Source organism: Peromyscus californicus, unplaced genomic scaffold (genome assembly GCF_007827085.1).
Source record: "Peromyscus californicus insignis strain IS unplaced genomic scaffold, ASM782708v3 Scaffold_3__1_contigs__length_106647218, whole genome shotgun sequence".
NCBI lineage: Eukaryota > Metazoa > Chordata > Mammalia > Rodentia > Cricetidae > Peromyscus > Peromyscus californicus.
In genome coordinates, this window is record NW_026294551.1 from 81,061,986 (window position 1) to 81,078,161 (window position 16,176).

General features: G+C 36.4%; 1 protein-coding gene across 2 annotated transcripts in view; it reads left to right on the top strand.

The window, feature by feature from the left end:
• Gabrg2 (gamma-aminobutyric acid type A receptor subunit gamma2) overlaps positions 1 to 15,557 on the top strand; it is an 88,170-nt gene extending 72,613 nt beyond the window's left edge. The window contains exons 7-10 of one of the 2 annotated variants that reach the window (XM_052758482.1): positions 3,906 to 4,058; positions 9,344 to 9,549; positions 11,748 to 11,771; positions 13,141 to 15,557. In XM_052758482.1, coding sequence (XP_052614442.1) covers positions 3,906 to 4,058; positions 9,344 to 9,549; positions 11,748 to 11,771; positions 13,141 to 13,416 — 659 coding nt within the window. In that variant the 3' untranslated portion in view covers positions 13,417 to 15,557. The remainder of the gene's footprint in view (positions 1 to 3,905; positions 4,059 to 9,343; positions 9,550 to 11,747; positions 11,772 to 13,140) is intronic. The other variant, XM_052758483.1, reaches the window with a different exon arrangement.
• The last annotated feature ends 619 nt before the right edge of the window (positions 15,558 to 16,176 follow it).

The window sequence follows — 16,176 nt, forward strand, 5'->3', positions numbered from 1 at the left end:
CATGCAGAGTATTTAGAATATTTTCGTTAAACATGTCCTAACCATTCAAAGCAGTGCTTGCGTGAAGCAAAAACCTCACTACCAGCAACTTGAAAGTAACTTCTCTTATTACATCAGAGCTTCCAAAGAGGTAAAGTCTCTTCCTGAAATCACTAAGATTTTCAGAATAGACATATCATAGTTCCGCCTGTAAAAGGTCAGGCAAGCTGGGCAGTGATGGCACAAGCCTTTAATCCCAGCACTTGGGAGGCAGAGTGGATCTGCCTGTGATCTCTGTGAGTTCGGGGCCAGCCTGGGCTACCAAGTGAGTTCCAGGAAAGGCACAAAGCTACACAGAGAAACCCTGTCTCAAAAAACCAATAAATAAATAAATAAATAGATAGATAGATAGATAGATAAATAAATAAATAAATAAATAAATAAATAAATAAATAAATAAATGGACAGGCAAAACATCTACTAAATATGGAATTCTAATGCTTTTATCTAACTGTTTATTACCACAGGTAAACAGTAAAAAAAGCATCATTTTTCACTGACCTTGAGGATTTGCCTCCTTAAATCAGTCCTTATTTCTAAGAAATAAGAAAAAGGATTAATGCTTGTGTTTATTAATTCAAATGATATGTTTTATTCCTTTGATTATAGTCTGTGTCTTTCCATGATGAGTATAAGCAAGGTTGGGACTAATTTACCGAATGTTATGACTTCAGACATCATGTGTTGGGACTTATTAAGGGAACAGTTTGATTTGAAGTGTCTGAAGTCCCCATCTTTGACTTGCTTAGCATTTGGGGGCTTGGGGAGTCACCGGTGCAGCACTTTAAGAGGATTAGATTTTTCTGGCTCCTCAGCATAAGCGTTTTTAAGCATATAAATAGTGATGTGGTCTTGGTGATAAGACAGGCAGGGAGCTGCTTTGCTTTCAAATGGCTTGGTCTGGAGGTTGAATCCATAATTCACTGGTGGAAAAGCTTTAGCATCTGCAGGCAAGGAATGAAGGCATTCAGAATCCATCACCTTATAATAGAGGCTAGTAGATAAGCAGACTATGAGAGGTTAGACCCTGGCCTAAAGGGAAATGGAGAATCAAATCAAGATATCAATCTTGCCAATGCTGAACAAAATTCAAGTTCACTTATGAGGAGTCAGACCATTAATGGAAAAGCATAAGCTCTCCTTTGCTTATACAATATGAAAAAAAGCTACCAAACTTTTGTGCAGATTTATCTAAAATCTTACAATTTATAAATTTTAATTAAAATATGTTTAAATTTAGTGAAAACTTATGGGAGAAAAGCTATCTTCAAATATTATTTTTATATAATTTCTCTTTCAGCTTTCCATACGAAATAAAGGAGCTTACATTTGTTTTGTTATGATTATAAAAATGAGAATGAAAAAGAAATACCTGTGTCTATTATGCTAAAAGTCAGGACAAAAACAGAGAATGAATTAATTTATGGGATGTTATTTCAAATAGCTTTATATTCAGATAAATCAACACAGAGAACTATAATGTTAGGAAATTATGCAAAAGCTAGTTATCAGAATTGAAAGGTTTTCTACCTCTGGAGCTTTGTGCATAATTCTTAGATAATTATTACTGACTACTAACTGAGAGGGTACTGGTGTTCCCACTGAAAGTCAGCTGAGCTGTTCTTCAGCCAGGATTAAAGGAGACAAGGGAGAATTTATGAAGGTACCAACATGCAGTGCTGAGAGTTATCTAAAATTTTGATAATGAGAATTGCCAGAGGATGGGGGGTAGGTGTGTCTTTAGTCTCTTCAAGAGTAACCAAAGAAAGATTGTGTATTCCAGCAGTTTGTAAAAATAGGAGCTAAGGCCTGAGACTGCTGAAGAGTCAGACTGAGTTGTTACACCCTGCTGAATTGGTCTTTGTATGAGGCTTTTTACATTAGTTTCTTATTTTCACATCAGCTTGAATAAGCCTTGAGTAAAGAAAACCAGACATAAAGCCAAACTACCCAGCTGCCACATATGATCACAATTTAACTGTGTACACGTGTTAGAACAAAATATAATACAGTAAAGCAAAAACAGATATTTTAAAATAGACTCCATATATTAATCTCACATTTGACTAAAGATGTAGTCTTTAAAAGTCTCTACTGTGGGAGGTATAAATGTGTCATAGGTGAGAGATGAACCGTGGTACAATTTGTAATTTTGAAAAGTGTAATGGTTTGTTTTATAGGCATTGAACAAACTGGTGACAAGGGGTTTTACAAACAATTTATGCATAATCACTTCTCAAATTCAGTGACTTTAGATAACCATATGTATATTATTCCCATGAATAGCTATATGGCTATTCTTTGATTCCTTAGAGACTTTTAATATATTCCTTGCATTTTTTATATAAATTCTTGGGAGGGGTTAGTTTTTCTGTTTTATTTTTGTTTTTGGTTTTGTTTCCATCTTTGTTTGAGATACGGTATCACTATATAGCACAAGCTGGCTGGGAACTCATTATGTAGCCCAGGCTGCTAGGCAGGCTTTAAACTAGGCAATTGTTCTGTCTCATGCTGGGATTATAGACAAGTTCCAGAATACATTAAAAATAATAAATTCGCCGGGCGGTGGTGGCGCACGCCTTTAATCCCAGCACTCGGGAGGCAGAGCCAGGCGGATCTTTGTGAGTTCGAGGCCAGCCTGGTCTCCAAAGCGAGTTCCAGGAAAGGCGCAAAGCTACACAGAGAAACCCTGTCTCGAAAAACAAAACAAAAAAAAAAAAAAAAAAAAAAAAAAAAAAAAAAAAATAATAAATTCACTTAAAAAGACAAAATCAGTTTATTGCAAGGAACCCACAAATATGTATACCATACACTTAGAGTAAGGTAACCAACCACTCAAATACATACTTGCGCTAGAATGGCCATTCAGAATCAATGGGGCTTTACTTCAGGTTTTACATTTTCACTATCAATTGCATTTGTATGCACTTACTTACCACAAAAAGTGAAAAAAAAGATACTGTAACAGTAGAAACCAGAAAAACAAAACAAAACAAAAAAAAAAAAAAAACGACAGTGGTGTATGCTCTTTCATGCTTCATGTGACATTCTGCCTACTTTCCATTCTTCTTCATCTCCTAATATTACCCTTTCTTGATCTGAACGTCACGTTACACCCACTCTAATTTTTAAAACCCAATTGTCTCATAATATACTTCTAAAGTATTGATTTTAGTTTATGAATGTGTCCATTAGATATTAGTGACTGCCCATTTCCACTCACGCGGTATGCTAACAACTGACGGTGAGAGAGTGGAGGGAAGAGGCGAGGGTCAGGGATTCCCACAGGTAAAACTTAACGACAGCACCTCTACTATCAGCACCCAAATCGTGGAAGAAAGCAATTGCTGTGAAACTACCATAAGATTCAGTGAAAGCATGAGGAAATATCTCATCGTGGAAAAGGAACTACCATTTTGAGCAAAATAAAACTCTTTGAGTGTCAATCACCTAGATATTTCCCAGTGGTTTGTATATACAGAAGTAATAAGGGAAAATTGATACAGAGTGTACAATGCATGGCAATCAAGCAAGGCTTTGTGCATAAAGGATATCCCTCCCGTTCACACCAAAGAAGATCTTATACATTGTTGCTACATATGGAAGGCAAGATCCTGAGTCATCTGAAAGAAGAAATATTTTTAAGACTCAAAAACACTACTTTCTCACTGATAGTATCATTTCTGCTAGGAGGCCTAGACTCCAGTTCCAGCTGTGTTGTGTTTTACAATTTTGTTATTGTGTTTTGTCCAAGTGGCTAGAAAAGAGCTTTCAAAGAAGCCCCAAGTCAATTCTGAAAGGAAGTCTGTAAGAGAGTTGACTATGTGTTTGATGAGCTTTCCCATAACTCTGTCTTTCTGTTCCAGGTGACTATGTGGTCATGTCTGTGTATTTTGATCTAAGCAGAAGAATGGGGTATTTTACCATCCAGACCTACATCCCCTGCACACTCATCGTGGTCCTATCCTGGGTGTCCTTCTGGATCAATAAGGATGCTGTTCCTGCAAGAACATCTTTAGGTGAGATGTACTTCTAGGTGCTCTGTTCTCTCAAGATAAATGCCTGAGAAAATCATTAGTATTTCTCCTTTACAGTGGATTCACTTGGAATTCAAAAGCTAAATGAAAAATGTATTTTTTATTATTTTAAAGAAACTCAATATGGTTATTTATCTATTTGTTATATTTAAGGTTTACTAATTCTATACCTCTGTCTTCTTTAATTGTCACAGGATTTCTTTAGTGCAATTAAATAATAAATTTAACTAAATATAAAAACCCAACAAAAACTTAATTTCAAGAGAATTTTGTCCCCTCCCCAACTCTTTAGCCTCTCCACACACATTCATGAGAGCTGACCACATTTATCCTTTCTCAATCATTTGCTTAGTGATGTCACAGCAGAATTTTAAATCTGCTCAGGTGGAAGTTGAAGTTTCAGCATCTTGGGAAATGGAAGCACAGTAAACAGGGCACTGTTGTTTCCAGAATCAACTGTTACCCTTTTCCCATCACACCACTCCTGGTTAATTCCAAGATGAATAATTATGAATAACTAAATTGATTCTTTCCAGAAGATCCATCTAAATGATTAAAAAGTGGGAAACACTTATTGACAAATCTAGGGAACAATATTATTGCATGATCATTTGCAATTTAGTCAAAATTTTAGATATGGTGACGCCTGTCTTTGATTTTCATCTTTTTCTTATAGATGAAAGAAGACTTCCACAAACCAAACCAAAGTTTACTGACGCACAGGAACATTACAGCCTGTCTCTACAGAATGAATGATCATTCTATGCAAAACTCATTCATTAGCTATGTGCAACCTGGTACTACACACCTTTGCTAACCCCTGATGGGGAAGCAGTAGCAGAACATGGGTTTTGATGTTCAGTGATCTTTATTTCCAGCCATACATACAATAGGCTGTGCAATAAACTTCATTCTCTCTGAGCCTTGGTTTCATCACATGCAAAACAGATATCATTCCTGCTTTCTAACTTGGAGGGTTTTATTGGGCTAAAGCAACATATTCTATGCAAAGCACATTGAGCAGAGAAAAGTCTTAAAAATGATGGTGACTCTCCTCATTTCTGATAAAATGATCTGTACCAGGTTATTAAACTGAGGGCAGAAGCGATTACTGAGAAAAAGACAACATTTGCATATCTGTCCTCTTCCAAACCCAATTTAGTTTTCCATCTGTTTCAAAATGAAGTTCTTTTGATTTTTTTCTGATATATGCAGTACTTTGTGTTACAAATCCTATTCAACAATTCAAACATCCTGTCTGATGCCACATACTGAAGCAAACTCCAAATCTGTTAAGCCTAACACTGCAGGGTGTTACTTGTTAGTGCGTCACTATCTCTCAGGAGAAACCCTAGATATGTTGCTCATCTCTGGCAGAGAGCTTCCAACATGCTACTGCCTCAGTAACTCTTCAGTTAATTGATATGTTTATGATTAGATGTAACAAATGCTCTGATATAGTCTAATATACCATCTTACCAAAATTATTTTAAAGAAAACATTTCAATCAGTATTTCCCTTTGAAGGCTGGATTCTTTTGACCAATATGTCTTTTATGACCACATGATCAATTTATTTCAATCACTCAGTAACAAGAGTTCTCTAGCAGCAAACCATTTGAAAAGAAAGAGACGAAGGGGGGTTGAGTAAAGGCCCTTGATAAGACCAGAAGCAGCTTCTCCATTGATCATTTATAGGTCAGTGATGCTCTATGTTTCTGGTGCTGTTACTGTTTTGCAACCATCACAGAAAGAAGTTGTGATAATACAAATTATCATATTTTAGAGCTGAGATAAGCATGCAAATGTGCTGAAAGTTAAGCAATATCCACAAAGTTATACAGTCAGTTGTTAACAAGCCTGCACCTTGGAAAATTGGACATGGGTTTGTCCTAGCTGGGAAGACTTGTTGAGTTCTACTTGTCATCCAAGGAGAGAAGCCAAGCTGAGCATATATTTATTTGAACTTTGTTCTCAGTTCTCTAGGTCAGTGCTTCTTAAATGTAACAGTACCTTTCTATCACTAAAAATATTTTGGAAGTACGGGAACCTTATTCCCACCCTGTGGATGGATTTTTCTTTGGGCTGTCAGCTCACAAAAAATTACAGGGAGACTTATAATTCATTATGAAAACTTGGCATGTAGCTTAGGCTTGTCCCACAAGCTCTTATAACTTGAATTAATCCATTTCTATTCATCTACATGTTGCCACATGACTCCTCCTGAATATCTTGCTCTCTCTCTCTCTCTCTGTGTCTGTCTGGTGACCTGCCTTTATTCTTCCCAGAGCTCTCTCTGCCCAGAAGTCCCTGCTATACCTCCTGCTTAGCTATTGGCCATTTTTTTTATTAAACCAAACACAGTGACACTTCTTCAAGCAGTGTAAAGGAATATTCCAAAATACCATCCCATGATGTGCATATTTTTTGTAGTTTTTAAAATTTATTTTATAATTTAATTTAATTTTACATATCAGCCACGGATTCTCCTGTCCTCCCTCCTCCAACCCCCCCCCCCCCCCCCCCCCCGCCCTCTCCCCAGCCCACCCTCCATTCCCATCTCCTCCAGGGCAAGGACATCCCTGGAGATTCAGCATATTTTATTTACCTCAAGCCTAGTCCACATTTGGGCTTTTGTTTTTTAATTCCAAGTGAATCAAGTGTTCAGTCACTTTTCAGAACATGCCTGTACATTTGTGAAGTTCCATGATCTTTTCAGGCATTTATAGTCAAAATGTAAATGAGATTACCTTGAGCACCTACAGATTTTGAATTTCTTGTCATGGAACAGATACAGCTGACTTTTATGATGGCAGAGTCACTGACAACACTTGGAAATATTGGGAGATATTGGCTGCTTTCTGAGGACATATTTCTGGATCTTGTAACTCATGAATTTGGTGTGGTACACAGCTGGTAGCTGGTGAAAGTTAATCATGCTATAGTGAGAGGGGTGATGAAAACACATGTTGGTATTTTTCACTCAAGTATTCTGAGGTGAAAAGGCATCCCTGAGAAGTTCACTTCATGCCAGGACCGGAGTAATTAGCAAAAACTGTGTATCTCATTTCTTCTGCCAAGGCAAGAGAATTTTAATCTTTTCAGTTAGTAAAACTGGGTGTCAAGAGGACATCAAGTTACCTTGCTAATGAATCAGGGCAAACCAAGACTTCCCTATTTTTTTTTTTTTTTTTTTTTTTTTTTTTTTTTTGGTTTTTCGAGACAGGGTTTCTCTTGTAGCTTTGCGCCTTTCCTGGGACTCGCTTGGTAGCCCAGGCTGGCCTCGAACTCACAGAGATCCGCCTGGCTCTGCCTCCCGAGTGCTGGGATTAAAGGCGTGCGCCACCACCGCCCGGCGACTTCCCTATTTTTTAACATCATAGTTTTTCTCTTTTCTGTGACCCCAGGAAGCACCCTGGAAAAATGATAGGCAGTTCCTCAAGATACACATTGCATAGCTATGATGAACTTCCTTGTGTCCTGAATAGCGTCTTTCACTTTTGCAAGAGCAGTATTTAAGTAATGTGTCAGAATTGGTTTTGATTTAAGTGTCACATGCCAGGTCTTCTAAAATGAACTCATCTGTGGTATCTACCAAAAGTAGTCATGTTTTCACATTTTCAAAGTTCAAGTATAGCTTCAGGCCTGATTGTGAAAATGAGGGCCCAGTTTCCAATTCAGTATTTTACATTCTCTACAAAAATATAAGATGCAATTAGGTACAATCAAGAAGTTCAATTTGAATTAATGTGTACCCAACCTAATTAGTTTCTTTTAGCTTAGGAAGTAGATCATCTCCAAAATAAACAACACGAACATCTAACCATGCTTGAGACTTTATTCGATGTCAGTTCTCTGTGTTAGTCAGTTTTCCATTGGTGTCACAAGCATATGAAATAAAACAATATGAGTGGAAGAGGGATTTATTTTGGTTCAAAGTTTCAAAGGTTTCATAATGTGGTCACTTGACTTTCTTCTTCTGAGCCATGGGACATCACGGTTGAAGTTCATAAAGGAAGAAGCTTCTTATGTCATATAGATAGGAATTGGGGAGAGGGAATAGGGCTGGCATCTTAATATCTCTTCATATGTGCACCTCCAATGTTCTAACTTCCTCCCCTGTCAAATGTTGCACCATGCCCCCAAAATGTCAAGCTGAAGACTGCTAACACATGAACTCTTGAATGACAGTCCAAATCCTCCAATGAGTGCTATCTACATACATTAGTACACTATTTAATGTTTACAAAGACTTAAGATTCACCACTATTTTCCATGCTGAACTCTAACCCTAACACTATCAAAACCAATGGGATCCTAAGAAGGGCCTCCCTCTAAAAACCAGGGGTGGAGACTCCCAGAACTGCATCACTTCCCAAATCAGGATGATTCAATAGCTCCCAGCTTCCTGAGCTTTCATTCTATGTATTTCCCTGTATTTTCAAATATGTATATGGAAATTAAAAATGTAGTACAGAGTAAATCAGTTGATGTCAGGCTATCCACATTTTTATTTCATCTGTACTATATACTAGCCTGGACAGAATATCATTCCTTTGTGCTCTGCATGTTTTGGTAAATTCTGAGGTAGTTATTTTCTTTGTGCAAACCTTAATTAGATGATGTCACTTTCAAATTCACCCATTTCTCCTGTTCAGTAATTTTGCATGATTTCTCCTTGTTTAAGAAAAACTATGTCCTACACTACATGTTTACTGTGTGATTAATACAGCTTCTATTTCATCAATATCCCCTTGATCTCCTTGCTTCTTCACAGATGGCAGGCACTCTAAATTTTTATAAATAGACACGAATGTTTTTGCTCCAACCTTGCCCATTACTTTATTAATAGCCAAAAAACTGATTTCACTTTACCTACTATCCTCAGTTTAAGTGTGGATGCCTCTAAATTTCTCCTATGTGAACTCTGTCTAAGGAGTTTTCCTCCATCCCTGCCATTTCCATGGTATATACCAGAAATTGATATCAGGATTTTCTTTCCTAACTTCATTCATACTGTTTCCTCTCATTAAAACACACAGCACCAAGAACTACATCTATTATATTTGCCATTATGTACTCAGTGCCAATCAACATAATTGATACATGAAAGTCAGAGTATTTTGGACAGAGTGAATTAACTCCAGTTTTCCAGTTTTTCCTCCCTTCCAGAGGCTATTGAATAGAAGGGATATCACCAGTATTGCGCTTCAGACACTCACCTTACTGATGACATCATGTCATTTCTTTTATTGTACTTCTCTGCAGGTATCACTACTGTCCTGACCATGACTACTCTCAGCACCATAGCCCGGAAATCTCTGCCCAAGGTCTCCTATGTTACAGCAATGGATCTCTTCGTATCTGTTTGCTTCATCTTTGTGTTTTCTGCTTTGGTGGAGTATGGCACCCTGCACTATTTTGTCAGCAATCGGAAACCAAGCAAGGACAAAGACAAAAAGAAGAAAAACCCTGTATGTATCATTTCCCGTCAAGACAAATGAACTCTTTATGAGGAAGGATCATTGGGTTTGGTGTGGGTTTGGATTGGTTAACTTACCTGCACAGTGAGACTCAGCATTTTGTATTCCATGATAAAAAAGAGAGTAAGTAAGTTTTTGTCCAGAACATACAGGTTTATTTATGATCATTAGTTAGGTCATAGTTCCAAGATACTCTAAGTCAGACTCTTTATGCAAATACAGTTGTACATTGTCTTCAATATGGGAGGTTAAAGCAGTGTTCAGGGATGCATTCATGTTTGAGTTATTATCCTACGTATCATTGACTTTCATCTTTCTGCCCAACTTACTATAACATTTTTAAATTACTATGTTTTTAATTAAAATGCACACCAAAGGTATTCCAAACATTAGGTTCTTGTATTAGTTTACCAGTCATACCAATTTGTAAATAACTTAGTGTGTATATGCACATGAGTAGGGGTGTGTATGTGTGTGTGTGTATGTCTCTATACACATATGCATTTTTCAACTAGAAGACTTCTACTCATTGTATATATACGTGTATCTTTTTTTTTAAACTAATGGCTTAATAGTCCATGGGCAAGTTACTTAGCCTTCCGTCTTTGATTTCTGATATAAAATAAGATAGATATATTAAAAAATGTCAAATAAGGTTGGTGTGAAAAATAAATGTTATAGTGAAGATCAACAAACCAAGAAAATATTAAAAAAATTACAAAAAAGTCACATGAGGGTTCTAACTCATGATGAATGGTAATGAAAGTTGATACTGATTGTACAGTTGACATGAATTTTTATTTTCGGTGACTGCTTGATTTGGAAACAGGTAAGACGACTTCTGCTTGTGCTAAACCATGAAAGGAGAGAATGAGTCATAAGTATAAATAAGTAAAGCCATTACCTTTTTTCATGAGAATTGAGGACAGCATGTAGATTCCCACTTACCCACTTGAGCATAGTGTCTGGGTCACAGAAGCCCCACCTGAAATGGAAAGTTCATTTCCTTTTGGGAGGATGACCAAGTTAATGGCCCTACCCTCCTGGATTAACACCCTGCCCTGGTTTTCTGCTCTGAGAGGTATGAGCAACATCACAGTGGCTACCTATCTGGCTGTGAACTGTGGGGTGACTAGAGAACTCTAGCTGGATCTGACTCATATCCTGATGCACCTCCAGAAATACTGAAGATATTTTATGAATGACACATGTTTGTTTGAAAGTAAGATTTTGTGGAAGGTAAATAAGATAGCATCATTGTTACTGGTTAATGAAAACAGGAAATTTGCTTTCTTTTATTGTCCCAAATATTTATTGTACTGTGTGTGGTCCTTCCTTTCCCTGTCTGTTCTTATGTCTCTCCCTCTCCACTTTTTCCTATTCTTGTTTGAATTTTCTTGCTTTAAATTTTGTTTCTCTACTTAAGCCCTCTCCTTCATTTCCTAATCCATTTTCCCTCAAAGAAGATGGCTGTACTGATACTCATCTGTGATGAGAATGGGAGGCAGGCTTTTAGGCAAAGTCAGAAGTCCTTTACAAAACCCCTCTGACTTTCCTTATCACTTTAGCGTGGAAATTGCTACAGAGACAGAAATAGTTGGATTCCTCAACCCAGGTTCATGGAATAGAAGAAGAAAAACTGAAGGCAGACAGGAAAAGAAACCAGAGAAAGCAAGAAAATGTAATTCCTGGACAATCTTATGCATTTTCTCCTTTGGAGCCAATTTGTCTATTTATCAAAACTACTAGCAGTCTAGATGGTGAAGGTCTAAGAAGCTGAAAATTTATTTCTTTATTTAATGTGCCCTTCACTCCTCCTTGTCAGAACTCACGTACGAGCTCCTTTTTAATGACAATTACATAATTCATGTTATTTTTCTACAGGCAAAGTATTCACTAGGATGTATCCTTGCAACTGATCAGCATTGGCCTTTGTGGTCATGTACTTGTGGGTTAATTTGTTAAGGATTTGATCACCAATCAGAAAATGTCATTTTCTAAGTTTAGATATGCAAATTATGCCAATCTCAGAGCCCACCTTCTATGTTTATGCTTTCAGTTCATTTTACTTACTGCGTTTTCAAAATGTATTTTTAATTTGTCTTATTTTGTTTCTCTTTCTCTTTTTTTCCTTTTCCTTCTTTTTATTAAAAAAAATGCAATTCTCTTTTCTGTCTACAAATCCAAAGCTTCTTCGGATGTTTTCCTTCAAGGTATAATGTTTTGGAATGGAAATTTCACTGCATGCAACTGCTGAGTTAACTATTAATGCTTTCCATGGTGCTTTATTTTTTTATGAGTAAACATTTAAGTAGTCTACTAAATGGTGACACACTCAAGGTGGAGAAAATTCTATAGACCTCTAGAACTGATTCATCAACTAGACACTATTTACACAGGTTTCAGCTCAAAACAAGGCCAATAGTAATCACAGTTAACAAGGCTTCTATAATGCCAAAGCACAAATGGGCTGTGTTTCCTCAGATGTAAATGATATACATTTCACTGTATATAATTTACATATATACTTCATATATATATATTAAAAGTATACGTATATACTTTTAAAGCTAAAATTTAACTCTGTAAACACTAATTAAAATAAGGTGTTAAAAGATGTTTTATTAACTTAATCTCTATGTACTTGAGAATTTTATAATAAGAAAACTGTCTTTATCAGACTTGAAGTTAAAAATCTCCTTCCTTGCCTGCCAGTGCGATCACTAGGCCTATTGGCTCTGTGAAATACAAAATGAGATTTTTATTCTCTCCAATAACTAATTTAGAAACTGTAGTTTATATTTATACACCCCAAAAGCTAAAACTAAGCCTTGAGTTTTGCTTTAATTGTATTATTGGTCAAACATTAAACACTAGATTACTATGTTGTTAATTGCAGTTCATCTTGCTAAAAAACTTGACAAGCAATGACATTCCTTTTGAATTCTCAATCCCATTTGATGTATGTAAACACTGATGACAGTTTTAAGCTTGAAGTTGGTGAGTGTTAGACAAACTAGATTGTCTTAATACATAAATTAAATCTTTGTGGTATAAAATCAATGAACTTCTGTATTTCTCCATGCGTATTATCATTTGCTATTAAAATCATTTAGTATATTTATTCAATATGATAGGTTCCTATCTGCCTCTAAGTTAGCATGACATGCAATTTGATTTGAAAATCAATGCATTTTTATTTCTCTATTTTACTCACTTGCAGTACCATTAACCAGCTTCATGTAACCAGCTTCACATCTAATAATTAATAGAATGAAACTCCATGTAGTTTGATTTAAATACTTATACTTTGAGTTCTTTTGGTATTCAATATTCTTGCTGTAGCTATTAGCTTGATGATATTATTTCCAGCTGCACCGCTTAAGCTCAAAATCTGAAACCTGCAACTGTGCTATCTTTCTGAGTTCAATTTTACCATCGTAGATCACGATGTCATAAGCAATTCCCTGAGTACTCATTTTCAGATTCATCATCTCATTGGTGACATTGTGGAGAAACTGTACAGTATATACCTCCAGTGTTAACTAACTTGAATCTCTCTCCTTACCTACCTTGTCTCAGGCCCCAACCATTGATATCCGTCCCAGATCAGCAACCATCCAAATGAACAATGCCACACATCTTCAAGAGAGGGATGAAGAATATGGCTATGAGTGTCTGGATGGCAAGGACTGTGCCAGTTTCTTCTGTTGCTTTGAAGATTGCCGAACAGGAGCCTGGAGACACGGGAGGATACATATTCGCATTGCCAAAATGGACTCCTATGCTCGGATCTTCTTCCCCACCGCCTTCTGTTTGTTCAATCTGGTTTACTGGGTCTCCTATCTTTATCTGTGAGGAGGTATGGGTTTCATTGATAGGGGTCTTATTCACTGAATCTCATGGAAAGAAAATGTCCTTTCTAAGTCTAATGAAATAATCCCCTATGTGGTCATTGAATTTGTTTCTCTGTCTCAACCTAGTAATACGTATAATGTCATCTTATCTGTGCCCAACTCTCCTTTGGTTATTGTAATTCGAACTTTGGTGTGCACTGTTTTTCAAACCTGCAAGGCAAAGTAAAGTTAGAACAAGGACTGTTACACCAAGTATGATGTCTTGGAGCAACAGCAATGAAAACAATGAAAGTGGTGAGTGTTCAGATTGGTGGAGTCGGTCTTTGATTCCCATATGGTTTAGTACAAAGGAGGCAAAGCCGTGTGCTCTGTTCACTTGGGGTCAAGTTATGGTAAACTGGAACAAATTAGAATACCTCCCTCATTTGTGAAGAATCACAATAGAAAAGCCTAGAGTAGAATTCTATTAATAAGTTATTCCAAGGTAAGAAGAAAATTTCCTGCATATCCTATGTACAATGATGTAAATATTTCAGTAATGTAGAATGCTTCAAGTTTAATGCATGCATCTCTTTAGAGCCAAAATAAATGAGCTAAATGATCATCATACAGTATTGTCTTTTATTTTGTGTCTTTGGGCTATAAAAGAATATATTAATATAATTACAAGGATTTGGGCTTGAAATTGGAGGGGGTTCACTGTCTTCTCCCTCATGCATGAAAATTCAGGTTGTAAAATTATATTAGTCTTGTATGACATTAAAACTTTGAGTAAAATTTAGGCTGATTGACATTTGACAGCTCTAAATATGCCCAGTTTCATCACTAGCATATAAAGTAAATGTATGTGCTTGCTGTTGTTTTGCCTTTCTTTGAGGATGTGAGTCCTTAATAGAACTCTTTCTCCATCTCAATATCTGCTTCTAGTGATGGCTAATGCCTTGTGGGCAGAGTCCTTATCATTTCTTCTTTGGGTTCTCAACATCTTACACTGTGCCTAGCACACAGTCAGTGCTCATTAAATATGGCTGAAAGCAACACACCCTCCTGTAGTCTGGTGAATATCGTTTTCTGACCCAGAACAAGCGACTCATCTTTTCACATTGCTTTCAGCAAGTGATGCTTTATCTGTAGAAATAACCAGAGAATCTCAAGAACTGCAGCTTTTAAGCCCATCTTCAAAAATTTGTTTTAGGCAGCGTCTGTATTTGTTTTAAAATAATATCTACTTTCTACACCTATGTATGCAATTGATGACTTGAGCATAAGAATTTCTTGATTATTTATCCAGTTTTTTTAAAGGAATCAATTTAATCTTTTAAAAAACTTCTGCTTGTGCACCTATGAAAGTATGAGCAAAATTCATACCTGACTGGTAAGCAGTATGTAGTGTTCTGTGCTTGGAAACAATGTACTGAAGGTTGAATTAAAAACTGAAACAACACCGAGTGACTTGCATGGAGGATCCTGAGCCTCTGACTGTAGGCTCATTTTGCTCCATAACAATTAAATGGAGTGATTGCCTGACTTCATACATGAGTTAGATTTTAATGTGATCATCTTGAATCCTCATTTTTTTTTTAAAAAAATAAAACCATACAGTCAGTTCTTCTTTTAAGGAAAAACAATGATTTAAATCAAAGTTAAATCATAGTAAGCTTAACTTTATGATTTATGATGAAAAGACAATTAAAGAGAGTGTCTTTGTTAATATAAAACCACATGAAGTCATTATAATTAATCTGGATGAATCTTGAAAATATTCAGCTGCTGGTTTTGCAAACCTTTAATATACCAGTGCTTTAGTATTTAACCTCAAACAGATGTAAATAGATGGTTATTTTCTTGTTTTAAATTGTTAAAATAGTCAATGTTGACTCTTTGGGAGAGTTGTTGGCAAATTCCAGTTGTGAGGAATCACGATATTATTGTCAACTTGAAATGTATTCTTCAGTAGAGATACTGAGAAAAAAATAAAGCTAACTTTCCAATGTGTGTATAATATTGGCAATATGGATATATATTATACATCATCCAATTCTTAATCATCAGCTGCTCCCTGTCTATGTATTTGCAAACCTTTTCACAAGAAAATTGCCTAACATATGGACTTTTCCAATAAAAATGCTGCATTCTAATCCATGGTGGCATCTTAGTTGTCTGTTTGGACTGTTTTCTTGTTTCTCTTTAGAGCTATCTTCTCTTTCCAATTTCATTTCCATAAATACAATTTCAATGAGCTTTACTTGTGAACTCTGTTTTCAGGATTGAGCAAGTGATTCTCTTCACTGAAAAAAAAAATGAGATAAGCATTTCTGGGTAGAGTGGAGCAGGTATACAGAGATGTTAATGAAGTTGGTAAAGCTCGTCTCCTCCACGGCAAGACTTTCGATGTAAAAAACTGTCCTCCACGTTGGGATTAAAGAGTCAGTAGTATACTGCTTCATAAGGCAGCCTTTAGAAGCCTCTGTTTGATACAGTATAAATTAGACATAATAATGTCACCCCAATTAATGATATCTAATGGGGGTGTCAAACGTTTACACTCACTTCCAGTGTATCCATGTAGTTCGGTTATCCCTGCTCCAATCAAATCAGCCCTCTTCCAAGAGAGAGATATCCTATTTGCCTTAAGGTGATGCTGTGTAGTGTGGTACTTTTTAAGGGGGACTTGATATAAAATTCTTTTTATTAAACTATACATTGGGGGCGAGGAAGAAAACTGAGTGGGGAAAGCATCTGCCTTGAGCACCTGAATTCA